General features: G+C 37.1%; 2 protein-coding genes across 2 annotated transcripts in view; one reads left to right on the forward strand and one right to left on the reverse strand.

Annotated features, from left to right (window-relative positions):
* Positions 1 to 6,611, forward strand: part of EEA1 (early endosome antigen 1) — a 165,507-nt gene extending 158,896 nt beyond the window's left edge. The window contains exons 24-29 of the mRNA XM_006898486.1: positions 433 to 564; positions 1,563 to 1,748; positions 2,950 to 3,188; positions 3,338 to 3,458; positions 4,206 to 4,304; positions 6,038 to 6,611. Of these exons, the coding sequence (XP_006898548.1) occupies positions 433 to 564; positions 1,563 to 1,748; positions 2,950 to 3,188; positions 3,338 to 3,458; positions 4,206 to 4,304; positions 6,038 to 6,160 (900 nt within the window). The 3' untranslated portion in view covers positions 6,161 to 6,611. The remainder of the gene's footprint in view (positions 1 to 432; positions 565 to 1,562; positions 1,749 to 2,949; positions 3,189 to 3,337; positions 3,459 to 4,205; positions 4,305 to 6,037) is intronic.
* Positions 6,612 to 14,065: 7,454 nt separating this feature from the next.
* PLEKHG7 (pleckstrin homology domain containing, family G (with RhoGef domain) member 7) overlaps positions 14,066 to 26,752 on the reverse strand; it is a 57,380-nt gene continuing 44,693 nt past the window's right edge. The window contains exons 9-12 of the mRNA XM_006898487.1: positions 26,476 to 26,555; positions 21,092 to 21,245; positions 15,072 to 15,169; positions 14,066 to 14,173 (exon numbers count right to left, since the gene is read on the reverse strand). Of these exons, the coding sequence (XP_006898549.1) occupies positions 14,066 to 14,173; positions 15,072 to 15,169; positions 21,092 to 21,245; positions 26,476 to 26,555 (440 nt within the window). The remainder of the gene's footprint in view (positions 14,174 to 15,071; positions 15,170 to 21,091; positions 21,246 to 26,475; positions 26,556 to 26,752) is intronic.

Consider the following 26,752-nt stretch of genomic DNA (forward strand, 5'->3'; position numbering starts at 1 on the left):
TATTTTACTTAGTGTTGGCTCTGTCTCTATTGAGCTTCTTTCAATTCTCTAAATATTTTTTTATTTGTCTATAAAATGGTAATAAAAAGCTGATAAGTAATAAATCAGAGTTTATGTAATGTTCTAACTGGATTCCTGATATTAAAATGTTTATGATACTAATAATAAAATTAATAACAGTCATAGTTCTGGCTAACTTTTAGAGCAGTTTTACTCTTGCCACACCATGCCTTTTTACAGTATTAACTTTATTTAATCCTTATAATAATCTTATTATTCACATTGTACAAATAATTAAACAGATACAAGAGTCAATTTACTCAAGTTAAATTAGTTGGGAAGGGGGAGAGCCAAGGTCATAAATTTTTTTATCCTTGATTTTTAGTTAAGTACTTGCTTTTAAATAATTTTTAATAATTATTTTTTCTGCAGTCACTGAGAGAAAAAGAACTAGTAAATGAAAAATCTAAATTGGTAGAGGTAGAAGAAATAAAGTGTAGACAGGAAAAAGAAATTACTAAACTAAGTGAAGAACTTAAGTCTCACAAGCAAGAAAGCATAAAGGTATGTTAAAATATATTTCTTCTTCTTATATTGTGTTATTTAAGTAATCATATAGAGAGAGAGACAGACAGACAGACAGACAGACAGCACAAGGCAGAGAGAGAGAGAGAAAATCTGCTATGTATTATTTTACCACAGTGTTCTTGTGTAGTGTGTATACATACTGAAATTTTTTTTCAGGTTGTTGAGTAAATCAAAGTAAATATAAGAGTTTATATTTTTATTAAAATGATAGTCAAGTGAGACATTGATTTAGAAAATTTTGCTTGGAGAATAATCTTCAAAATGTACTTTGAGGAGTTTTGATTTTTCAATTATTTCACTTTCAATTACTTCTAAAATTCTTAAATGATATCTTTTTTTTTCTTTGAATATTTTATGAACAGGAAGGATGTCAAATGGAAACTAATTATCATTTGTAAATAATTATTAATTTTCTTAGTGAAAGGTTAAGTTCTCTCTAGGAAGTGTCATCATAATATCCTATTTCTATCATTAGACTTTCCCTTTTTATTTATAATTAATTATTTTGTGTCATTCTCTTCTTCCAGACTACTACTTAAAGCAGAAAATATATGTAGTTAATCCTTATAAGATATCCTCAGACTGTAGCACAGCATCTAATGCATGAATAATCACCAATAAAGTTTACTTAATGAAAGAAGTAAAATAAAGGGTAGTGATTATTCAAATAATTAAAGCATATACATGCCTACTATCACAAATAATTTCATTTTTTGTGTGTGTGTACCGTCAAATCGGATATGACTGGTACAGGAGGAGATTGCCCCAATAATTTTAAAATAATAGAAAATTATTTAAATAAATTTTGAGCACAGGATATGAATAACCTTGCATTTTTTTTAAATCAATCAAAGTACCAACATTTAACAGTGTTATGTGACTGGAACTCATTATCCTGTTTGTTATGATGAACTATGTAAATTTCAACTTAAAAATAAGATAAAAGATGATTTTTTTACTATACTTTTTAACAGGAAATAACAAATCTCAAGGATGCCAAACAGCTTTTAAGTCAGCAGAAATTAGAGCTTCAAGGCAAAGTAGATGCGCTGAAGGCTACTCTTGAACAGGAGAAGAAAAGCCAGCAAGTGCTAAAAGAGCAGGTGAAAAAGGAAGAGGATGAGCTGAAGAAAGAATTCACTGAGAAGGAAGCCAGACTGGTCAGTGGGTAACGTGGGGAGGGACGTGTATCTGTTTTCATAGGCTCAGAGTCAATCCAGGGAGAGGGGATTTTTCCTACTTGGAAATTATAATTGAAATATTCATCTGGAATTTTAATTTTTTGAAACAGGAGTCCAATTTGTATAAATAACTGGCTTGTGCTTGGAAATATTTTTCTCTGTAATCAGATTTTAATTTCTGTAGGTGAAAATCAGTGTAAAGTAGAACTAAAAAAACTCCCCCAAAACTTGACCTCTTTTAGTATCACACAATGTAAATCGAAGTAAATGCCTATCATTTTAAACTCATTTGTTTCTTCAAAGTGAATGTTGATATAGGGGAATGGTAATGTTAGTTTGCAGTTATGATAACCAAAGTCCATTTTTCCATTCCCAAGTTGTACCTGCCAAATGGGAAGCATCTGGCTTTCCTCTATTGAATTACATCCAAATATCTCTAGCTAAGTTGACCTCTGAATGTTGTAGTTGAGGTTCAAGCAGTACTTGGAAGGGTTTGTATTATTTTCTAGCTGGTTGATAGAGAAGAAAGGATAACTATGGAGTTCAGAAACATACGAAAATGCCAGCTCTGTCTCCATGGTGCTCTAAATTCTTATCTATGTGTATCTTGCCCTGCTCAAGTGAAAAAGAAAAATCTCAAACTGCTCCACTTTTACTTATCATTTTAAGGAGCTGGCAAATCCATCATTTCAACTTAAAGAACCCATATATTTGCAGAATCAGTTTTACTAACATATACACGTACTCCTTACTTATTGACTATTTTACTTTGCAACATTTTGTATTTATGACAATAATAAGAAATCTATCATCCAGATCTTTGCACATTGCCATACTTATGGCTCTAAGCTGCTTACAGTGGGAGGTGAAAGTAACTCGAGCTCTGATGGTTAAAGTTACATGTCATCTGTGGAACCTTCATTCCCAATGGCTTGCCGGTTATGCAGAAATGTAATTTGGCCCTCTATAATGACATAGTTGTCTCCATTTTAAGATCTATTTGATCATCCCCCGTTTTTGTATAATTTTTAAATAATGACTCTCTTTGGAATTTATCCATGCTAATAAGTGAGGAATGGGTATAATGAAATGTGTCCTTCTGCATCCTTACCTGAGGAAGTAATGTGGTGTTTATTGTACACTACTTTTCTAAGTCTTTCCCCCATTTTTCCTTTACTAGCATTCTGAAATCAAAGAAAAAGAGTCAGGAATCAAGAAACATGAAGAAAATGAGATTAAATTTACCATGCAGATTACTGCATTAAATGAGAACTTAGGGACCGTAAAGAAAGAGTGGCAGTCCAGTCAACGGAGAGTCGGCGAGCTTGAGAAGCAGACAGATGACCTGCGGGGTGAAATCGCAGTGTTGGAGGCAACGGTACAGAATAATCAAGACGAAAGGAGAGCACTCCTAGAAAGGTGATTGATGGTATAATTAATGTCTTGTAAATAGCAAAAAAGATTAGCATAGCCCACATTTTCTTCTGAGTTGGAACAGAGATGGATCTTGAGGTGACTTTAAAAAGAAAAAAAGGAAACCACAATAATCTTTCACTAATCTATTCCAGATGTCTTAAAGGTGAAGGTGAAATAGAAAAGCTTCAGTCCAAAGTAGTAGAGTTGCAGAGAAAGCTGGATAACACAACTGCAGCAGTGCAGGAGCTGGGCAGAGAAAATCAGTCCCTTCAGGTAAACCCTCGGTGACGTGAGATAGCAGAGAGCATAGATTCAGCCTCTCTGTTGGCGTTTTTCCCCTCCTTATATTATTAAGATATTCTTTTGAATAATTACTATCTATGTCAGTACTGTAAATGTTTGTGAAACTAAATATAGAAGATAACTTGTCTAAGAGGCCCCGGGCTTTATTTAGAGAGCATGCCTTTCATGAATTGTGAGTACTAGACAAAAATGACAGAATTCAGAAATGCTAAAGAATAGATGAGTCGATGTGTGTGTATAGATGATCAGAATGATCAAAGTATGTCTTCAGTGCCCTGAGGATGGGCAGAAAATCCCCAAGGATTAGAAATCACTGGTGCCTTTGAGGAGTAAAATTTGATTTAATTTTACTTTTATTTTACCATGCAGATTTATCTAGCAATTTTGATACAGAATTCGAGGATTTTAATATTTTATCTAAAGTTGCTTAGAGTAAAATACATACATACATGTATACATGTATATATATTTGCCTTCCAGGTAGATGAGTGTTGGTTTTGGGGTGTTTTTTTTTTTATAACAGCGTTCAGAATCGAGTTTCCTTCCATTGTCGCCTCCCTAAATAATCTATAGCACCCTCTGTTTTGAAGATGTGTGTGTGTGTGTGTGTGTGTGTTTATATACATATATATATATACTCCGTTCCCAACTTAGAACTATTCATTAAAACAGTGATTCTTATATTAAAACATTTTGTTTTGTTTTGTTTTTAAATAGATCAAACAGACACAAGCATTGAATAGAAAATGGGCTGAAGACAATGAAGTACAAAACTGTATGGCTTGTGGGAAAGGCTTTTCGGTAACAGTGAGACGGGTAAATGATTTTGTTTATAAAGCTATAGTTCTTCATTTTATTCTTTAGTTTTAACCAAAATGTTTTACCTATTAAAATAGCCTGGCATTTCACAGATTTTACAACTTTCCCACTTATTGGTAAGCTTGTAATTTATATATGCTACATATATTCATTAAACTTGATGCCTAGTGGGTAAAGGTTGAGCTGCTAACTCAAAGGCCGTGGTTTTAAACCACCAGCTACTCCACAAGAGCAAGACGGGCCATCTCCTCTTTTGCAGTTTACAGCCTCTAAAAACCTGCTGGAGGGTCAGCTTTGACTTGGTTCTAACTTGACAGCAATGAACAGCATGAGTTTGTGATTTATATATAAATATAGATTTGAATGATAATGTCCTGCATTCCAATAATTTCTGTACTACAGTTTCACTCTGTGGACTCATTATTTCTTTTTTTTTTAATTCAGATTTTTACGTAAGTTTACAGAGAACTTGGATTTCCATTCATTCATTGTTGTACATTTTCCTCCCTGCCCATCTCCCTAGTTCGCTTTTCTCTTTGAAAATAAAAAAATTCTTTTACTGTTGTACAATTCCCTACCCCCACCCCAGTCCATCTTACTATGCAGTTCTTATTCTGGACTGTTGTACAAATAATACCTAATCATATATTCCTTTTAAGCAATTCTTTCTTATCTGTTTCAATGCATTGTACATTATTTATCCCCTCTTTTCTTAGTTTCTCCCAACCCCGATGTCAGTCCTGTTTTACAACAAAGGCATTATGCAGTATTTGCCCTTTTGTGACTGAGATATTTCACTTAGCATGCCCTCCAGGGTCACTAATTTTGTATAGTATTTCATGAGTTCTTTGTTTTTTCAGTGCTGCATAGTATTCCATTGTGTGAACAGACCACAGCTTCTCTATCAGTTCATTTGTTGATGGGCACTTGGGTTGTTTCCATCTCTTTGCTATTGTGACCAATGCAGCAGTAAACATGGGTGTGCCTATATCTGTTTGAGTGGCAGTTCTGGTTTCTTTAGGGTTAATTCCCAGTAGTGGCATTGCTAGGGCAAATGGTATTTCTATTTCCAACTTTTTGAGAAAGCACCATACAGCCTTCGATCGTGGTTGCACCATTTTACACTCCTACCAACAGTGAATAAGGGTTCCAGTTTCACCACAATCTCGCCAGCATTTGTTGTTTGCTGCTCTGTTGAATTTTGCTATTATTACTATGGTGAGATGATATCTCATTTTGGGAGTCATTATTTCTTAAACTGATAAATTCTAGTAGGAAGCTCATCATATTTCAGAAATCAGTTTTTTAAAAGAGAGAAAAAAGAAATTGAAAAAAACCCATATTCTAAATAGGACCATCTTGGGATCATTCAAGTTTATATCTCGTTGAAGGTATTTTGACTGAAACATTTGGTGAATAGGAATAGTTTTTTATGTTTTTTTAATCTGCTGTGTATGCTTTATTAACAACACATTAAGAAATCCTTCCTAGGAATCTTTCGAGAATTCTCTAATATAGTCCATATATTTAGCATAGTGTCTGTTAAGGAGGAAACATTCAAATGTTTCCTAATTTTATTGTACTGAGGGATTAACATAGTAAAATAGTATATTAGTAAGTAATATGCCAATTACTTGAAAGTTACTATACCTTCAGTATATGATATTCATGTAATCTCATAAAACTTTGAATTTTTATGCTTGAAATTGTTTCATTTTTGTCATTTACAGCATCACTGTAGACAATGTGGAAATATCTTCTGTGCCGAGTGTTCAGCCAAAAATGCCTTAACTCCTTCTTCCAAGAAGCCTGTTCGCGTCTGTGATGCATGTTTCAATGACTTGCAAGGATAATGGATTATAACAGCATCAGTAATATTACACTAATAATAGATATTTTAATAAATGCACCTAATAGAGTACTCAGACTGCTACTTGATTTGGACAGTGTTTGCAATACCAGACCAAATTAGAATCCATATATTTTGAAATGTTACCAGTATGAAGTAAATCTCTTCTATTTTTGTGAAACTTGGGCTCATCTTTCATTACTTCTTTTCATTTAACCCCCAGAAGAGCTTTCATGCCAAGTTTAGAGTTAGCTGATGAATGTAAATAAACTTTGGACAGAAAATAGCAATGTATTTTTTTAAATATAAGTTCCTTGTTCATAAATAACATGAATATAATTCCATAGCTTACTTCTTTGTCCAAATTTAAGGAAATTATTGTATTTGAATGGTGTTATCACTTCTGTTTGTTGCACAGTAACACATTATTATATAAAATATTCTCTTTATGAAGTCATGCACAGAGCTGTTAACACTTTGTACCTTTTTTAAAAATATATGTATCTATATATATCTCCATAGATCAATTGCACTGTTGTGTTATAAATTTACTACTCAGTATTCTAAGTACAGTTTATGTTAAAGTAAGTGTTAACCATTAATTCAAACATGGTATTTCAACTAACAATATGGATTAAATTCTCTGGGATGAATTTTATGAAAAGCCCTATAAAGTCAGTTTCCTTACTCTGTAGCTATCCTGGGGTTTTATTTTAGGAATAATATTTCTTGTTCTTTATATTTTTTTCTATGTCACTTTTAAATCCTCTCATACTATATTTCCCACTTTAAACCCCAATTGATAGATGAAATAACCTTGTGTAGTGGTCCTAGTGTTTTGTTTGTTTCTTGTAAGTGGAGTGTCTTCTGAGGTTCGCGTTCATAGTATTAACTTCACCTGGTCTCTCCAGCGTCTTCAGGGATCTGTGCTTGCTCTTTTGTTAAGGAAGCCACTTTTCCCCCCTTTAATTTTATTTAACCTTCCCAAGCATAGCTCAGCTTAACTGTATAATTTTATAAGTCTTCATTTTAGAGCTAGTGATTGATGTTGAAAATCTTATCTGCTAATTAAAAACTAGCAAAGAGATGTTATTAAATACTATACTTAATATTTTCTCCTTATCTATTAGGCAAAAGTTATAAAGCTGACTTAAATTTATTCCAAATTTGGGGCTCCATATCAACTATGAAATATTTTAACTTTGTAAAAAATAATGCTGTGAAATTAACTTGAAGTAACATTTAGCAAGGAAAGTATTGCCAAAAATAAATCTATTACAAAATCTCAAAGTTATTGTGAAAACAGACTACTTAATCACTATAAGGAAAATTAAAAATTATCCTACTTGTATTGAATAATGGAACTGAACTCTATTATTGTCTCATTAATTTGGAAAACAACTGAAGAGAGAGTCAACATTAATACTGGCTTCATATTCTTTTTAGAGAAGAAATGTAAAGTCACATTTGTTCAGTTCAATCTTTTGAAAACAGTAATAAGGAAGGACAGAAGTTAATTTTCCACTCTACAATAAAATTGTTTGTAATATGCACTTGCTTTCAAATATCATGCTTAATTAAAATTATCATATTTAAACTATGCCTGTCACATTCATAAACTAAAAGAGATTGCTATATATTCATTTAATTATTTTTTTAAAAGTATGGAAACCTTGCTGTCAGTCATTATTAAGGGTACTATTTGAGTCCCACGATGTGGATAAATGTATAACCTTAAGCATAAATAAAAAATACAATGACTTAGTAATATTATAGCTCAGTACTATAGACTGCTCTGAAATTATTTACAAAGTTTTATGACTTTCAAATCTTTTCACTTAGTTTTAGTTCTATATTTTTACATGTAAGTAACTTAAAAAAATGTGTTGGAGAAACAGAGATATGGTTTTGCTGTTTCTGCTTTTTTTAAAAAACAAAACAAAAATAACCTAATAAAACTTTGTAAGAATCCTTCCGTATTAGAATATTTCTGTTTGCTTCATCTGCTGAAGTTCAATACAATGAAAACCTCCTCCCTCCCGATTACCATCCCCTTTCACCCCCCCATAACCAACATAATTCAGAGAAAATGAAAAAGTATGAGGGACAACAATGAAACCATATACATGAAAATAATTTTCTAGTTTGTGCCTATGTGGTCTCATTTCATAGATCTGGAATAATTTCTCATGGGCTACTATATTGATGCTATTATAAGTGAGATCTAACATCTTTGCAATTAATTGCCATAAACTTAAGGTGTCTTGGAAATAAAAAATAAAATGTTCTATTTTTATTTATTTTCTACAAAAAGTCATCTTCTCTGAGTCTTTCTTGGCCATCTCTTAGCTGTCTCGTGGCATCATTTCTTTTATAAGTAAATTAAAGCTGGCATGCACAGACCCAGCTCTTTGCTCCAATGCAAAGCTTAATGGCATTATGTGTTAGTAAATTCCAAACTCCAGCACTGAAAAAATCAAGACTTGCTGGGATAATTTACAATAAACTGTACTTACACAATTTTTTTAAATAGATGGCAAAGCTGCTGGTATAGGTTTTGTTTATTTTATAAGGAGAAAAGAGGGAAACAAACTCAAACCTCATTGTAGTATATGAATAACATTTTGTTCAACTACCTCTTAATGTGGAATTAGCTAGTTAAATATTTTCCTCAGAATGTTGAATAGTAACTGCCAAATTTGTTTCCATCTCTCTTAAAGAATCTTGGTAATTTCAAGAACTCTAAAGTCTTTTTTTTTAACCTAGCTTTTGCATAAAAATGTTTAGCTTTTCAGTGGAGAGCAAATTATCATATATTTTGATATTCATGACCTGTTTGACTACAGCAGTTGTTTTGGTTTTTTTTTAATGTACTTTGGCTATAAAACCGTGGATTATTTGATCCATACAATTTAAATGTGCCATCAATTTCGTATTCCTAGACATGAACTTGATGAATGGTATTCTGTAATTATAATGTGCCACACATTATTGTGTCTTAATTGCCCTTTGCCTGAATTTTAATGATCAATTTGTTATTGTTGCAGATGTGAATATTGTGCATAAACTTAATAAATTTATGTAAAGTTGTACAAAGTCAAATTGGAAATAGCTAAGTTCTTTCTGTGTAGAAGTATTGAATTTATTGTAACATGATGCCGTTATGTATATGATATTCTGTACTTTTCTTGAACTGGATCACACATTCAAATTTCTGTAGATAACTTTTGCATGAATGTTTTCTCACTTAGGTTTTTAGATTCATTATTTGTATTATGTTTACTACTTGTGATCATGTAGTTGTGCCTTATTTTGTGAGAGAGTTTAGCTCAGTCAATGCTGTAATTCTAAACTCAGTGATTGGAAAGGCTATTGGTTGTAAATATCATTGACAAATTACATGGCTCAGTATTGAAATCTGTACAAAGAACAATGGAAGGATCCTTATGGAAATGTTGCTTTGTTTTTTTAATATGTTAAAGATATGATATTAAAAATTACATTTTCTAGTAGATGTATTTTGTGATTATAAATTCTTTTATCTGTTTAAAAAAAGAACAAGATATTAGCCATTTCACATTCATTTATTTATACAATTTTATTACATGTTTGGCACTTAGATATGGACAGTTTCATATCTGTGCAACTTAGCATACTAATTATTTTAAGTTTATGATATCAAGAGAAACTGTTAATGCCATTTTGCTTGAAATTGCCTTTTATTTTCATTCATTGTTTTATAAAAGTAACACAAATATTTTTTTAAAAAAAATGTATTAGATAATATTGAGGTACCCATTCAAAGATAATCTTCTTAGAGCTCAATGTGTCATTTTTTTCTGCTGCTTTTTTGTTTGTTTTTAAAAATGAAGACTACGTTCCAGTGCTGATATTGGTATGGTGATTTTTTTTTCCATTTCACTATCATATACTTTCCTCTTAACAGTTTTTTTAATGTGTATATCCTCAAACAATTAATTTATAATTTATTAGATATGTTACTCTGTTGCCCTTATGGGATTTTAATATATAAATAGTGTGTTTATGAGCTGTTTTACACATATATTAGTTGAATTAGTCTTCTCTCTTATAAGGGATTTACAAGAGAAAGCTAGTTCTTTATATGTATAAATGCATGGCTGCTGGATTCATGAGACTAAAGAAATCTTGACAGATTACCTAGTCCTTGTCCATTCGCCTCCTCCAAGGTCACTTTATACATAAAGCATCTTTGATACATACTTGCTGATTTCTTTCTGAAAATACCCATTCTTTGTGCTGTAGCCAGTAATTTCTTCCTTATTTTGCTTTTCCATAATCTATAATCTGGACCTGAGTATAATTGCCTTCAATTCAATCTCAATCAGATCCCATCACTAGATAATCACTTGAAATCTATTCTACTACTTTATATCTACCCCTTGTTTATACTTAGCCATTAACCATAATTATTGTTTCCAAATTTCCTTTTCATTTCATATATTCCTAACATGGCCCTCTCATTGTACAAAGACTCATGACTAACCTTTTATTGTAGTAGCTCTTGGCCCTCACACACAAGCCTTTCTGTTAAACTTGTAGTGCCTTGTGTGTGCTGTAAGGTTACATTTTTCTGAGGTAATTGTCCTTCCTGTAACTCCTTCAACTTCATGCTTTCTGTTCCATTCCCCACTTTAAAGAGATAAATTAAGGTATTATTTGTCTTGTAGCTAATTATAATAAATTTACTACTGTCATTTTGTAAATTGCTAGAATTGAAAGTTGTCAACTTCCATTTTATATGACCTGACCCTAAAGTTTATTTAAATACTGTATGTAGATCCCTCTCTGGTAATATTATTATTTAGACTACCTTCATAAAAGTTGTAATGTTTCAAATCCTCCACGTAATATTAACAAAAGACAAAGTACCAAACACATTCAAAACCAGAAATTCAAAACTAATGGTAAATATCCAGAAATGCCATTGAGAGGAAGACACCCTCCTTGAAAACTTGCCATGTGGAAATGCTAGCAGGAAATGGAAGCAAATAGGGTGTTTCTTTTCTTAAATAAAGTAGTGGAATTTAGTGCTTAGCATTTTCTACTTTCAAATAAGAGTATTTATAAAAGCAGATGTGAGATAAGTGATCTACTGGATAACAGACAAAACAAAAACGATGATTAGAATATGGCCAAAACCCAGCCCACTGCCAAGTCAAGTCAGTCCCAATGCATTGTGCCCTCCACTGGGTTTCTAAGGCTGCCCATCTTTGTGGACTGTAGGCAGTTGGTACTTGGCACTATCAGTCAGAATTACCTCGATGTCAGTAGGTCTTTGGTATAATGCTTTAACACAGCTTTCAGTGGAGCTTCCAGGCTCAGATGATCCGGAAAGAAAGGCTTACTGATCTGCAAATCAGTCAGTTAGGACTCCATGGATCTCAGTGGTCCTTTCCTTGACCAACAGCAAGAATATTAAAAGTGCAGTCACACTGTGTATCAAAGGAAATACTTTGAGGTATGATTTTAAAGTAGTAAGTCTGAGGAACAAGCCATCATGGGACTAGGTATATCAGACAGTGAGATTGGCTTAGGATAGGGCAGGGTTCAGAGCTATTATACATAGGGTCACTAAGAGTTACAGCTGACTCAACAGCCCTAACAACAACTATATGGTAAAGATTGGTTTCATTATTTTTCAGAAACACACAAAGGAAAATGCTAGTATTCATATAGGAGGCAAGCAAGGGACATGGTCTTCTTCCTGATAAAGCTTTTTTACAAATTATAAAGTCAGGGTTATGTGCCATTGAGTCACCTGTGTCTCATAGCAACCCTATGTACAACAGCCCTGAAGCCCACCCTATTCTAAGCCAGTTTCACTGACTCTGACAAATCTACCTCCATTGCCCTAATTACTGTGTTAATCCGTCTCATCCAGGGTCTTCATATCCTGCAGTGTCCTGCCACCCTTCCAAGCATGATGCCCTTCTCCAGGGACCGTTTCCTCCTGGACACATGCACAAAGTATGTAAAACAGAACTTCAAAATCCTAGTCTCTAAGACACCCACTCCAGTACAGACTTAATAGTTTTCTTGGTGGGCCATGGTATGTTTAGGACTCTTCTCCAGCAGAATTCAAAGGCATCAGTCCTTCTTCTGTCATCCTTAGTCATTGTCCAGCTCTCTGATGCATAGCAAGTAATTGCAAAAACCATGGCCTGGATCAGGCGCACCTTAGTCTCTAGACGAAATTGTTTCTTCTCTGTACTCTGGAGAGTTCCCTGGCAACAGATTTTCCCAGTGCACTTTGTCTTGATTTTCTGACTGCATGTCCCAAGAGTGTTGATTGTGGAGCCAAGCAAACTGAGATTTTTAACAAATCCAATCTCCACCATCTATTATGGTGCTGCAGATTAGCCCATTGGTGAGACTCTGTCTTTTTTATGTTGAGCTTCAATTCATATTGAAGACTGCAGTCATTGACCTTCTGCAGCAAGCGCTTCAGGTTCTCCTCAGTTTCAACAAGCAAAGTTGTGCCATCTGCATAACATAGGTTGTTGATGAGTTTTCTTCCAATCCTGATGTCATATTCCTCCTTGTAAAGCCCAGCCTTCAAATGATCTACATACAAATTGAAAAGGTATGGAAACAGGAGGCATCCTTGACACACTTCTTACTCTTGCTCTGTTCTGAGGACTACTTCCTGGTTCGAGTATAGGTTTTGCATAAGCACAATGAAATGTTCTGAGATTCCTATTCTCTTCAAGGTTAGCCACAAATTTTTGTGATCCACACAGTCAAATGCTTTTGCATAGTCGATGAAACACAGAAAGACACTCCTCTGGTACTCTCTGTTTTCTGCTAAGATCCATCTGACATTGGCAATAATGTCTCTAATGCTACGCATTCTTCTAAACCTAGCTTGTACTTCTGGAAGTTCTCTTTTGATGTACTGTTCCAATCATTTTTGGATAATCTTCAGCAGGGTTTTGCTTCTGTGTCGTGTTAGTGATATTATTCAATAATTTCCATCCTGTATTGGTTCACCTTTTTTTGGAATGGGAATAAATATGGGACTCTTCCAGTGAATTGCCCAGGTAGTTGTCATCCAGATTTCTTGGCACAAACTGGTGACCATGTCCTGGGCAGCATCTTTTTGTTGAAGTATGTTAATTGGTATACCATCAATTCCTGGAGCTTTGTGTTTTGCCAATTCCTTCAGAGCAGTCTGAACTTCCTCCTTCATCATCATTACCTCTTGATCATATGTTGTTTCTTAGAATTCTGTTGTGTTAACTAATTATTTTTGATACAGTAACTGTATGCTCCTTCCATCTTTTTTCAATGCTTCCTGGATCATTCAGTATTCTGCCCATAGCATCCCTAATTATTGCAACTCGAGGCATGACTTTGTTCTTTAGTTCCTAATGTTGTTGTTATCTGCTGTCGAGTTACCTGCAACTCAGTGATCCTATGTACACTAGCCCTAAACCTTGCTCTATCCTGTGTCAATATTATTGTCTCTGTCACACTTTACCCCATTATCCCAGTCACTGAATCAATCCATCTCATCGAAGATCTTCCTTTCCTGCGCTATCCCTATACCCTCCCAAGCATGATGTCCCTCTCCCAAGCATGATCCCTCCTTGCATCATGTCCAAAGTATGTTAGATGAAGCTTCAGAATCCTTGCCTCTAAGGAGCAGCCTGGTTTAACGCTAAGTCACATTATATGGTAGTTTGGAGGTTAGTATATGCTTCTTAAGAAATTCCTGAGTTCAAATTTGCTGTGGTCATTACTCCTTTATATTGAGGATTTTCTTAAGTCAAATTTTCATTCTGGAACTCCTTTAGAAGGGACACCACTCGGTGTTACAAAAGGTATGTGACCTTTTGTTTTAAGTTGCTAAATTTGTTTTCGATTCCTAAATTTCAGGAGATTCTGCAGGCAATGTGAATAGAGATATTTTCTTGCTTTCCTGAGTCTTCATAAAGTAAGAGATTGCTGTTGTCAATTGTATCATCCACGTTTTCTTGGGAAGAAAAAGAGAGATGATTAAAATAAGTGGAAAATTTCTAACACATTTGTATTAACATTTTCCATTATATTTACTGGCTTGTTGTTTACACCTGAAGACTAATGAGATATTTGGACACATTTCCTGTTCTCTTTCTTAGATCAAACACAATGAATTAGTTATGTGAAAATGCAAATAGATTTAATGAATATGGTATGTACATTGGATAAACAGTGTAAGTAATCAAGGAACCATAATGGTCGATGATGAGGAATTTAAAAAAATGGATGCGGTAGATAAACTGAATTTCTCAGATTCCCAATTTGTGTGGAAATAGAAATTTTTGACCAGTGGCATAATTTGAAGAAAAACAAACTTTGAGGAAGCTGACCAAAGAAATGAAGCCCTTATATTGCAACAGTCTGTGGTGTGTCCCTGCTTTGAGAAAGCCAAACAAAGAGCAAAGATAAAAATGCAAACTTCAAAGTTGGGAGAAAAACTGTCAGGAAGGCAGCTGCTCTTTTAACTCTATAGCTGTGAAAAACCCCCAAATAGATTTTCAAAGGCTAAAGACATGGTCATTATTGCAGCCACCCCTCAGTTAAACTGATGCACATTGTTTTCATACTGACAACTGAAAATTTTGGTGCATCTTGAAAGTTAGCCATGTCCATCCAGAGCAGGTCTTCCCTCCTCTCCCATGGAAGCTGCTTAGCTTAGAAGAACCTCAGGCTTTTTCAGCAGGCGATAATGAGGTGGCTTCCTTAACACTTCCAGTGAGTCTCTTGTCGGCTCTGAGGTATCTGAACTTATGTTAACATGGGCTGGGTGTCCTCTCTCCCCCTCTAACCCCCTCCCCTCCACTTGCTTACACTCTGAAAACCCAAAAGACCTCCACAATTCAGATACATACTTTGATGTTTTCTGCTTGGGCTTGTAATAAGAATGCTGCTATACACTGTCGGTATCTGTTTTCATGTTGTATGAGAAAAGCGTTTCTCAGTCCAAAAGCTAGGGAAGAGATAGTAAGAAGACAGCCAGGTCATTTCATATGAAATTCAAACAGTTCCTTGTTTTCTTTTGCAGAACTTGTATTTTAGTTTGTCTTTTAATGAGGGTACAGGGTGAAAATAAAGAGTTTGCCCCTCCAAAAAATTTTCTTAATTGCTCATCCAAGGCTCCCCTACATTCAAATAAAGCCACTTATAAATGAAAACTGGCTTTCTTAGCCAGTGATTTCTGGGGCTTAATGAAATGCAGTTACAGCTTAAGTGACAGAAAATTCATAGAGCAATCTAAGAATGTTAAGTGGTCATCTTTGTGGGGGAAAAAAAGAAATCACAAAATATAGGAAACAAGGCAATTGTTCCTTATTTTGTCACCAACCACCCTTTTCAAAATGCTTTCTTTTTTAATTTAAAGGAGAACTTAAATGATTTCTTGTTTAAGTTACAGTAAAATGATTTACAAATTAAGCTATGGCAAAAAAAGCAAGCCCACTTGGAAGTTTCTCAACAAGCCAAGAAAGACCAAAAAATACACTCAAATAAATTCAGCAGTGTCCAAATTAAGGGACACATGAAGCAAAAACCATGTCTTCTGTTTCTACCTGTTTCTTAGCTGGTCTCTTAAAAAAATGACAAGAAGGTATTGAAGAGAAGATTTTCTTTTTTTAAAAAAAGCTCTGAAAATAAAAATTTCTTCCTTGAATTATTAATACAACACGGAGAACATAACTCTGGAGCCTATGCATTCTTTCTGCAGTTGATTTCTGTTCAGAAATAAAGTAGGGTTGCCTCTTGGTCACATGACTTCTGTAGAGAATAAGGATTAAGAGCTGCTTCTGTCCTAGGCTGGCCATCAAATTGACACTTCCTTGCCCATTCTCATTTTTATGTGTCTAAGTCTGAAGTAGCCTTAAGGCAAGTTAGGACTTGTTTCACAGTTGACATGAACGCAAGACTTTTTCTTAACAATAGTTAAATTTTCACAGATGATAATCGTATATTCTTAACATTCTAAACCACACAATTCTTATTTCTGCAGCAATGAAATTTGCTTAAATTAGTAAGATTTTCTGTAGCTTCTCTGGGGTTAGGAAACTTGAGTTTACTAAAATAGCTTTTTGGGAGGAAAAAAAAAAATTTCTGTTAGTTTCCCGCTGGATCTTCTCATTGTAAATTCCCAGTAGCAAATGAGGCTTTAAAAATGAGGTTGTTGGCTTTGACTGGTTTTGAAAATCTATTTCAACTATTGTTGTTTGGTACCATCAAGTCAAAAGTAACTAACAGCCGACCCTTCAGCAGGTGTTCAGGCAGTAAATTAATTGCTCAGGTGGAAATTGCCCCTATTTCTCCTGCTGAGTAACAGGTGAATTCAGACTGTGACTTTGGGTTGGCAGCGCACTCCCTTTACCACCTATAGTTCAACTGTTTTTATTGTTGTGTACCATTGAGTTGGAGCCGACCCATAGCTGACCGTCCAGTGGATTTTCAGAGACGGTTAATTGCAAGGGAGAAAATTGCCCATCATTTTCTTGTGGAACAGCTGGTGGATTCGAATTGTGTACTTTTGCAATGACAGTACAGTTCCTTGCTACTAAGCCAAAGAGTACCTCATCTGTTTCATTTGTGATACAGGTACACAGGACATTAGCAAAAGGAACTGCTATGGGCTTGTGTAATGACAGCCCATTACTGAGTCTGGAAACCACCAGACACTCTGCAGGGAAAAATGAAGAGGCAGTCAAGTAATTAACAATATAAAACAGAAGATATATAAATGCATAAAATACAATGTACATGAATGGGAAAAAGAGGCACTGATCAAAAATAATATATAAAGTACAAACTATTAAAATGAATACATCAAACACTGTGCATGAATGAAGCACAATGTACACTGAATGATTGTAGGAAAAACCAATTAAAAATACAATTTAAAAATATTTACAGCTTCAGAAATGTGATAGGGCAGGGAGGGGTATTACCATGAGTCAGAATTGACCTCACAGTACTGGGTTTGGTGTTGGAACTTTGCACGTAGTTTGTAATACGTCAGGCTGTTAACCATAAAGTCAGCAGTTTGGGTCCACTATTTGCTGCAGGGGAGAAAGACGAACAGTCACCTCCTGGAAAGATTGGCAGCCTCAGAAACCTGATGGCGGGTCATTCTGAATTGGAATCCAAGTTGTTAGGTGCAGCCTCAGAAACCTGATGGTGGGCCACTCTGAATTGAAATCCAAGTTGTTAGGTGCAGTCAGGCAAAGGGGACCCTTCATTGGGTATTTAGAGGCTCTAAAGTACATAGGAGATTACCCATATTTCCCCATGGTTCAGCTAGTGGATTCAAACCTCCTGGGGTTGGGGTCGCAGCACAGCTCCTTACCACTAGGCCAGCAGAGCTCTCCAGTTTACTCCATGTGTTGTTATGCGCCATCAAATCGAGTACAGCTTATAGCAAACGTGAACATACCTGAACACTGTTCGATGCTGTGCCGTCTTTACCATCTCTGATGTACTTAATCCTATTCCTGCAGCCACTAAGTCAGTCCATCTCAGTGGGGATCTTCCCCTCCATTGCTGTATTAGTCCTCTTTTTCCAAGTATGCGTCCTTTCCCAAGGAATGGCCTTTTCTAACATGACCAAAGTATACGAGATGAAGCTTCACTATCCTTTTCTCTAAGGAGCAATCTGGCTTCATACTCTCCGAGACATAGCTGTTTGTTCTTTTGGTTCTCTATGGGACACTCAGCACTCCTCTGAGAACACCACAACTCAAAGGCATCATTGTCCAGCACTCAAAAGCAAAGCAGGTAATTGAAAAGACAAGGACTTAAAGCAGATAGACCTTAGTCTTTACGGTGATGCATTTGCTATTCAATACTTTGGAGAGAACCCTGACAGCATATTTTCCCAGTGCAATACACTTTTTTGTTGTTTGGTTATTTCTTGACTACTGGTACTAATGACTGTGGATCCAAGCAAGATGAAATCATTGACAACTTCAATCTTTGTTCCATCTATCATTATGTTGGCCCTGTGGCAAGGACATAGAGCTATAATCTATATTGCAGGCTGTAGTCTTTGATCTTCTGCAAAAAGTGTTTCAAGTCCTCACTTTCAACAAGCAGGATTATGTCATCTGCATAACAGAGGTTGAAGAGTCGTCTTCTGATCCTAGTACTAGGTCCTTCTTCATAAACCTCACATTTCCATATAATTTGCTCAGCATACAAATTGAACAGGAATGGAAAAAGGATACAGCCTTTCTATTTATTTATTTACCCCTTTTTTGTTGTTAAACCATGCAGTGTTCCCTTGTTCTGTTTGAATAATATTTTCCTGGTCTAGGTATAGGTATATACTGAGTTTTCTGAAATTCCCATTTTTCTCAATGTTAGACATACTGTATGATCCACAAAGTCAAATGCTTTTGCACAGTTAATATAACACACATGGCCATTCTTATGATAGTTATTGTTGTATACCATAAAGTTGAACCAATCTATAGTTTACCCTCCAGTGGGTTTTCAGAAATGGTAAATCACACGGGAGGAGATTGCCAGTCTTTCTCCCACAGAGCAACTGGTGGATTTGAACAGCATGCCTTTGGGATTGCAGGGCAGTTTCTTACCTGTAGGCCACCAGAGCTCCCTATTCTTCTGGTAGTGGGTTATTTTAGTCACTGAAGCTCTGGGCTTGGCAATAGGCCTGAGGATTGAGGAAGACTGCTCAGTGCCTCTTCTTAGCCTGTGCCTTTTGTGGATTGGACAGGAAATGAGATCCCGACTGCCTGGCCCCCTTGGTCTCTGTCCAAGGCATCATGGTCACCTACTTCCTCTTTGACACAGCTGCCACCCATGCACTATTCAAAAGAGCCGTCCTCTCAGGATTTACTGTCTTGTCTTGTTTTGCAAAGAGCTCCCTAAGGGCAAAGGCTGTTTCTGATTCATCTTCTTAGCTCCAGGGCCTGGCTCTCAGAAGTCACTCAGGAAATACTCTAAATAAATGAATAAAAATGATACCTATTTCTAATGTGTGTGTATCCATAAAATGTATGTTGTTGTTATGCACCATTGAGTCGGATCTATAGCTGTCCCAGTAGTGGGTTTTCAGAGGCAGCTCATTTTAAGGAAGGAAATTGCCCGTCCTCCTGAGTAGCAGCTGGGGGATGCAAACTACATGCCTCTGGGATTACAGCATTGTTTCTTACCACTCTTGTTATTGTTTTGTGCTGTAGAGTCACCTGTGACGCACAGTGACCTTATGTACAGCAGCTCTGAATCCTGCCCTGTCTTGATTCAGTCTCACAGATTCCAACACACCAACCCCCAGTGCCGCAGTCACTTTATCAATCCGTTCCATCGAGGGTCTTCCTCTCCTGTGCTGTCCCTCCACCTTTCCAAGCATGATGTCCTTCTCCAAGGACCAGTCCCTCCTGGCCATGTAGCCAAAGTATGTGCAACAGAGCTTCAAAATCCTAGCCTCCAAGGAGAAACTTGGATTTACCCTCTCTAAGACAGACCTATTTGTTTTCATGGCAGTCCATGGTATGTTCAAGACCCTTCTACAGTACCACAAATCGGAGGCATCGTTTCCTCTTCTGTCATCGTTAGTCATTGTCCAGCTCTCTTCAATATGCATAGCAAGTAATTGTGAAGACTATGGCCTGGATCAGGCACACCTTAGTCTCTAAACTGACATCGTTACTTTTCAGGACTCTTCCAAAGTCTATCCATTCTTTTGGCAGACACGATATTCAGTGCTATTCTCCAACACCACAACTTAAAGGCATAATTTCTTCTTGTCATACTTTATCATTGTCCAGATTTCAGAGGCATAGCAAGTGATTAAAAATACCATGGCCAGAATCAAGTACACCTTAGTCTTCACGTTGACACCATTGCTCCTCAGTAACTTGAAGAGGTCCCTGACAGTACACTTGCCCAGAGAAATACATCTCCTGACGGCTGGTACCAACAGTGCTAGTTGTGTATCCAAGTAAGATGAAACTTGACAATTTCAATCTTTTCTCCACCTATTATGATGTTGCTTAGCAGTAAGGGTTTTCATCTTTTTGATGTTGAGATGCAATCCATATTACTGACTGTAGCCTTTGGTCTTCTGGAGCAAGTACTTTTATGTCCTCCTCCCTTTCAGCAAGCAAGGTTGTGTCATCTGCATAACACAGGTTGCTGATAAGTCTGTCTCCAATACTGATATCACATTCTTCTTCATAGAGTCAAGGTTCTTGAATGATTTACTCACCATTTAGATTTAATAGGTATGAAAAAAAGATACAGCCATATCATATACTTTTAATGATTTTAAACCATGCAGTGTTCCCTTGCTTTGTTCAAACAACAGCTTCTTGGTTAGATAGAGGTTTCATGTGAGCATAATTAAGTGTTCCGGGATTCCGATTCTTCTCAATGCTGGTCATAGTTTGTTATTACCCACACAGTCAAAAGTCTTTTCATTGTAAATAATGCACAAATAGACATTCTTCTGTTATTCTTTGCTTTCAGCCAGGATCCACCTGGCATCTATCTGCAATGATATTCCTGGTGTTCTGCCCTCTTCTAACCTACTTGAACTTCTGGCAGTTCTTTATTAAATACTGTACTAGAACAGTATACTAATATACTCCAACAGTATTTTGCTTGCATGTGATATTAATGATACTGTTTGACAATTTCCACATTCAGCTGGATCACCTTTCTTGGGAATGGGAACAAATATGGCTCTCTTCCAGTCATCTAGCCAAGTGTGTTATCCAAATTTCCTGGCACAGACTCGTGTCACTGACATAGGTGCCCTAAATTGTGTTTTATGAAAACTTAAAACTGGAGCCATGTGCTGTTATTCAAAAGACCAAAATAAACCCACTGATGGTAAACAATGAAACAAATAATCACAATAAACACCTACCTGACAAGTGGAGTGGGTCAATATTTTTAACCACCAATCTGTCCAGTGGGATGGGTTGATCAAGTACTGTACAGGAACCACCCTCTTTTATTACTGATTGCAGCTCGGGAGTAAGTGAAGGACACATCAAACCTGTGTCTGAGCCTCCCAGTTTCTGAAATTAAAAAGGAAAGAATACCTAAATAGTAAACAGAATAGATAATAAATAGGCAATAAACATGGGACACATATCTAAGTGCATATGTAAGCACATTTTAGAAACAGTCATGAAAATCCAGGGTTCAGATCTATTGCTCATCGGGTGGCAATGAGTTGACTCGATGGCTCTTGACAACACAGTATTCTTTCTTGATCCTAAAATGTGTTTTCCTCTGCCTTTTAAAGCACAGTGTTCCATGTATAATTACATTAATAAAGAGTTGCTGACGTTCCTAATTAGGAAACAATTCATTGCCGCATCCATGGAAAGAGCTCCCTTTACAGTGTCTTAATCTCTAGATAGTATTGACTTACATGATTGAGAAAGGGAATTCTTCTTTAGGTCACCTCTGTGCATGGACTCAAACCTTGAGACCTAAATAGATACAATGCTCTAGAATTTATATAGCCCTGAAATTATTTCACATGTCTAAGTTGCAGATATGTTTAGAAAGGCTCTCTGTGATTTGTGTGATTAAAGAGGAAGACAAGACTGATATCTCTATCTCTCTCCCTCCCTCTCTAAGGAGTTGGAACCAACTCATAGCTGATCCTCCAATGAGTTTTCAGATGCTGTAACTGCATGAGAGGAGAGAGTAACCGTCTTTGTCCTGTAGAGCAACTAGTGGATTTGAGTCACCCACCTTTGTGTTGGCAGCGTGACTTCCTATTCAGGAAACCACTAGAGCTCCCTTGCAAAGATGACGTTGCTGTTAGGTGACATCAAGCTGAGTATAACCCATAGTGACCCTATGAACAGCAGTGATAAACCCTGTCCTATCCTGTGCCAAAGCTGGTAGCATATCTTATTCTAGAGTCAAGTTGTGATGCCTGAAACCCAAACTTTACCTTATAGTACGGTTTGTATGGACTACCATTAATTCTTGCTCTCTGTGTCATTATAAAAAGTGAAAGTTTGCTGTGCTAAGGTCAAGGATTTTTAATGGAGCAGAGAATTCTCTTAGAGTTAGATGTATTCCAACATTCTATTAGGGATAGTTTAAAGAGGAGGTCATACAAATTTTGAAAATGTTGACTACATTTTTTCCCACTTTGACCATCATAGGTCAACTCTTCATAGTTTAATCAGTGGATGTCTACTTTATTACTTAAAAGATCTTTGAATGATTTCATTCAAATAACTACCTGCCATTTAGAAGCCTGGCTTATTAAAAAGCAATAGTCTAGTCTCCTGTTCTTAACATCTATATAAAGTTAGCCATTTGTTAGCAAAGGGAGAGGAATAGAATAGCATTCAATATCTCTGATGGCTTGTGACATCGTCTTTTTTTTTAAAAAAAGAGACCCAAAATATTAAGATTTTATTTACAAAGCTTATTTGTTATATAGAAAGTAAAACTGCTGTTACAATCTCAGAGTAACTGGTAGCCACAAATGGTTGAGACTCACTGATCACAGCTACCCATGCAAGAGTCTTACACAAAAACCTAACAACACTTACAGTTTTGTTGGGGCAAAGGCCCCACTCTTGGTGATGGAGTTCCTAGAGGAATTAAACAAGAAGGTGGAGTGTCACAGGAACTATTCTTTGGCCCTTTGGGTGGGGGGTGTCCTGGGGTTTGTATCACAGCTACTTTTTAATTTTTTTTTCTTTTTTCAAAGGCTGTTTAAGTCTATATAATGGCTTGTCTCACTGAGGAGAGAAAACCGGAATAGGTTAGGCTTCTTTGCTATAGCAAGCACCAATTGTGACAGACTGTTGTGCTCATATGTACTTTTTATTTTTTTTTAAACAGCTACTAAGTCCATATAAGCCATCCAACCAACACTGAAGAGTTCTTTTTTGTGAGTTATCTGGGGTCTTAATCATCTTCTCCTTCATCATCTGTTTCTCTCTTCCTCTTCTCACCTTCCCCACTGTTTTCCTCATCTTCATCTTCATCCTCATCCTCATCTTCTTCCTCAACCTCTCCATCATGGCCAAATTCTTCCTCTCCGCTGACGTCATCTTCTTCTCCATCTCCATCTTCATCTTCATCTTCTTCTTCATAAAATCGTCCTCCTCATCCTCCTCTCCATCGTCCACACCATCCACCTCAGCATCTGAGTCAGGGCTTCCTGGTCCTCTTGGTGGTAGCCATCCATCCAGGCAGGTCCCCTGGAGCAGCAGCTTGATGATGCTCTCTGGGTAACCATTCAAGTTGGTAACCTCACAGTTAAACAGATGCAGGCTTTTCAGATTGTCCACTTTTTTCAAGGGTTCGCTGATATCCTTCAGTTTATTTCCACTCAAGTTTAGGTGCCTGAGGTTTGGAAGGTTTTCTGCTAACATGTCCAGACCTCCCAAGGTTCTATTTTCACTGAGCTCAAGTTTTTTAAATTTTGGTAATTTGGGGAGATTTGAAAATGAAATCCAGCCTACATGTATGAAACTGAGGAACTCTAAGTTCACGAATTCAGCTGTTAAACCCTCTGTTTTCCCATCATTTGACTTGCTGACAGCTGTCTGGATCTGGTTTCTCAGCTGCAGATGGATCCCTTCTCTCCATGGTGCCCCTCTTCCCCCCTCTTTAAATGTCACTTTCTGCAGCAGGGGTGGAGAGGGTGAGGGGTCGGGCGGTGCACAGCGAAGGCCGTGGAAGCCTGGTCCTGAGGCCTGCAGCGCAGTTCTGGGCATCAGGTGAGCAAGTGGAGCCCTTGGAGCCAGTTACTCCCGAGCAGAGAGAAACCATGGAGGGAAAAGCGGGCCCAGAGCGCAGCACTGGTCTCACTACCGTTGCTGCGGCCCATGCTGCGTTTGACTCTGCTTGACTCAGGGACGCAGGGCCAGTGGATGCTCATCCTGTGACCTCTTCTTGTGGCTACTACTTCTCGGGGCTTAAGTCTAAGCCCCAAAGAGAATCCCTTTCTCCCAACACCATTCTGCACATTATTCCAGAAACCAATTATGAAGCAGGAGGTTAGATAGGAACCATGATCAACCATGACCAGTGACTTTATGGGTTGTTGTTGTTGTTGTTGTTGTTGTTGTTATGTGCTGTGGAGTCGCTTGCAACTCATAGCGACCCTATGTACAACAGCCCTAAACTTTGTTCTGTCCTTTGCCAATCTCATTTTCTCCGACACACTCATCCCGATTATCCCAGTCACCAAATCAATCCACCTCATAGAGGGCCTTCCCCTACTGCACCTGCCCTCCACCCTCCCAAGCATGATGTCCTTCTCCAAGGACCAGTCTCTCCTTACAACATGACCAAAGTATGTCAGACGAAGCCCCGGAATCCTTTCCTCCAAAAAGCAGCCCGGTTTAATCCTCTCCAAGATGAATCTGTTTGTTTTCTTAGCAGTCCATGGTACCCTCAACATTCTTCTCCAACACCAAAGCTCAAAGGCATCAATTTTCATTCTATCCTCCCTAGTTATTGTCCAACTCTCTGGCACATAACATGTGATTGTAAAGACCATGGCCTATAACAGATGCACCTTAGTCTCCAGAGAGACATCATTGCTCTTTAGTACTTTAGAGAGGTCCCTAACAGCAGACTTTCCCATTGCAATACGTATTTTAATTTCCTGGCTGCTGGTGCCAAATGTGTTGACTGTGGAGCCAAGTGGACTAAAGCTTTGAACAATCTCAATCTCTTCACCATCCATTGTGATGCTGCCAATTGGTCCAGTGGTGTGAATCTTGGTGAGAATCTTCTTGATATTGAGCCTCAATCCATATTGAAGGTTGCAGTCCTTGACCCTCAGTAGCAAGCACTTCAGGTTCTCCTCAGTTTCAGCAAGCAGGGTTGTGTCATCTGCATAACGCAGATTATTGATAGATCTTCCACCAATCCTGCTGCCGCATTTCTCCTCATAGAGCCCAGACTCCTGGATGATCTGTTCTGCATACAGGTTGAAAAAGAATGCAGCTTGAACTTCTTCCTTCATCACCATAGGCTCTTGCTCATATGTTGTTTCATTAAAGTCTTCTGTATCTGCCAATTCCTTTTGATACAATGACTCAGTATATTCCTTCCATCTTCTTTTAATACTTCCTGGATCATTTAATATTCTGCCTAAAGCAGCCTTGATTATAGCAACTCGAGGTTTGAATTTGTTCTTCAGTTCCTTGAGCTTAAGAAATGCTGAGTGAGTTTGGCCCTTTTGATTTTCTGACTCCAGCTCCTTGCACATTTCATTGTAATATTTTACTTTGTCATCCTGCACTGTCTTTTGAAATCTTCTGTTCAGCTATTTAGTATCTTGAATAGTAACTTCTATAGTTAATAGTTAAAAATAATGATAAAATGATAACCAATCATAATTAATTAGCATCAAGATTCTTCCCTCCTGAGATATTGTGGCTCTGAGGCAGTGCTAGGGAGGCAGTGCTGGTTCAGTAGCAGCTTGCTTTCTGTGCAGAAGACTCAAGTTTTATACTTGGCCAGTGCATCTCATTCGTGTATGGTCACTACCTGCCCACCCATCAATGGACGACTGAGGGATGCTATGAGAGTGAATGGGTTTCATAGGAGTTTTACTAAAACAGACTAGGAAGAAAGGCTTGGTGATGGCATTCTACAAATCAGCCTATGAAAATCTATGGAGCATGGTAGTCAGATGCACAAATGGTGGAGCTGCCTTAGGCCCAGGTAGCGTTTTGTCTCATTTTGTTACTAGGAGCTGCAATGAGCTGGGGGTCAACCTGACAGCCCCCAAAGTCCTCTGCTGACTCACTTTGTGATGCCAACTACACACTGTTTGATGTCCACAGATCGTGCGTAGCTGGAGTGCTAAGGATCACAGCTCTGTTCCCGTTCCTCATTCTAGATCATCATTTCTCAGCAGGGGTAGAGGCCTTCAAATCAGCACCAGTGGCGGATACCACCTCTTGGCACATGGCAGTCAGCTGTAGACAGTTTAGAGGTGCCTTTTAGCTTTGGTCATGGTGACCAGTTAAAAAGAGTTTAGAAAAGCCAAATATTTTGAGTTCCTTTGCTCCGACCAATCAGGCATAAAGTCTTGTGCTTACTGGAACTGAGAGTGAAGACCTTCAATCTAAAATGCAGTCTTTATTATACTCCCTGAAGGAATATAATGTCTCTTATTATTTCGCTTGCTGTTGTTAATAGCTATGTAATTTTAAAAGTTTGTAGTGCCCCAGATTTTAGAGACCAATGTGATGTATTAGAATATTTTATATACAACTTATTAATTTAGAAAGAACAGAATTTTACCTTTTTGTTGCGCTTAATTTTTGTAACTAAGAGAAAATCGTCAAATAGAAACAGGTAAACATCCAGAAATCTTGCATTTTCTGAGAAAAGAAAGAAAAGGTAAAATGAGCACTGAGACTAAGAGAGGTTATTCCTTGGTGAGAGACATCATGCTTAGGAAGCTGGGCTGACACCGAGACTGCAGCAATGAGCTTGAGTGTTTCAGAGGTTATGAGAATGGCACAGGATAGGACAGAGTTGAGGTTGGTCGGTCACTCTAAGTTGTACTCAACAGCAT

Source organism: Elephantulus edwardii, unplaced genomic scaffold (assembly GCF_000299155.1).
Source record: "Elephantulus edwardii isolate Elephantulus edwardi_28Jun2011 unplaced genomic scaffold, EleEdw1.0 scaffold00231, whole genome shotgun sequence".
In the NCBI taxonomy this organism is placed as follows: Eukaryota; Metazoa; Chordata; class Mammalia; order Macroscelidea; family Macroscelididae; genus Elephantulus; species Elephantulus edwardii.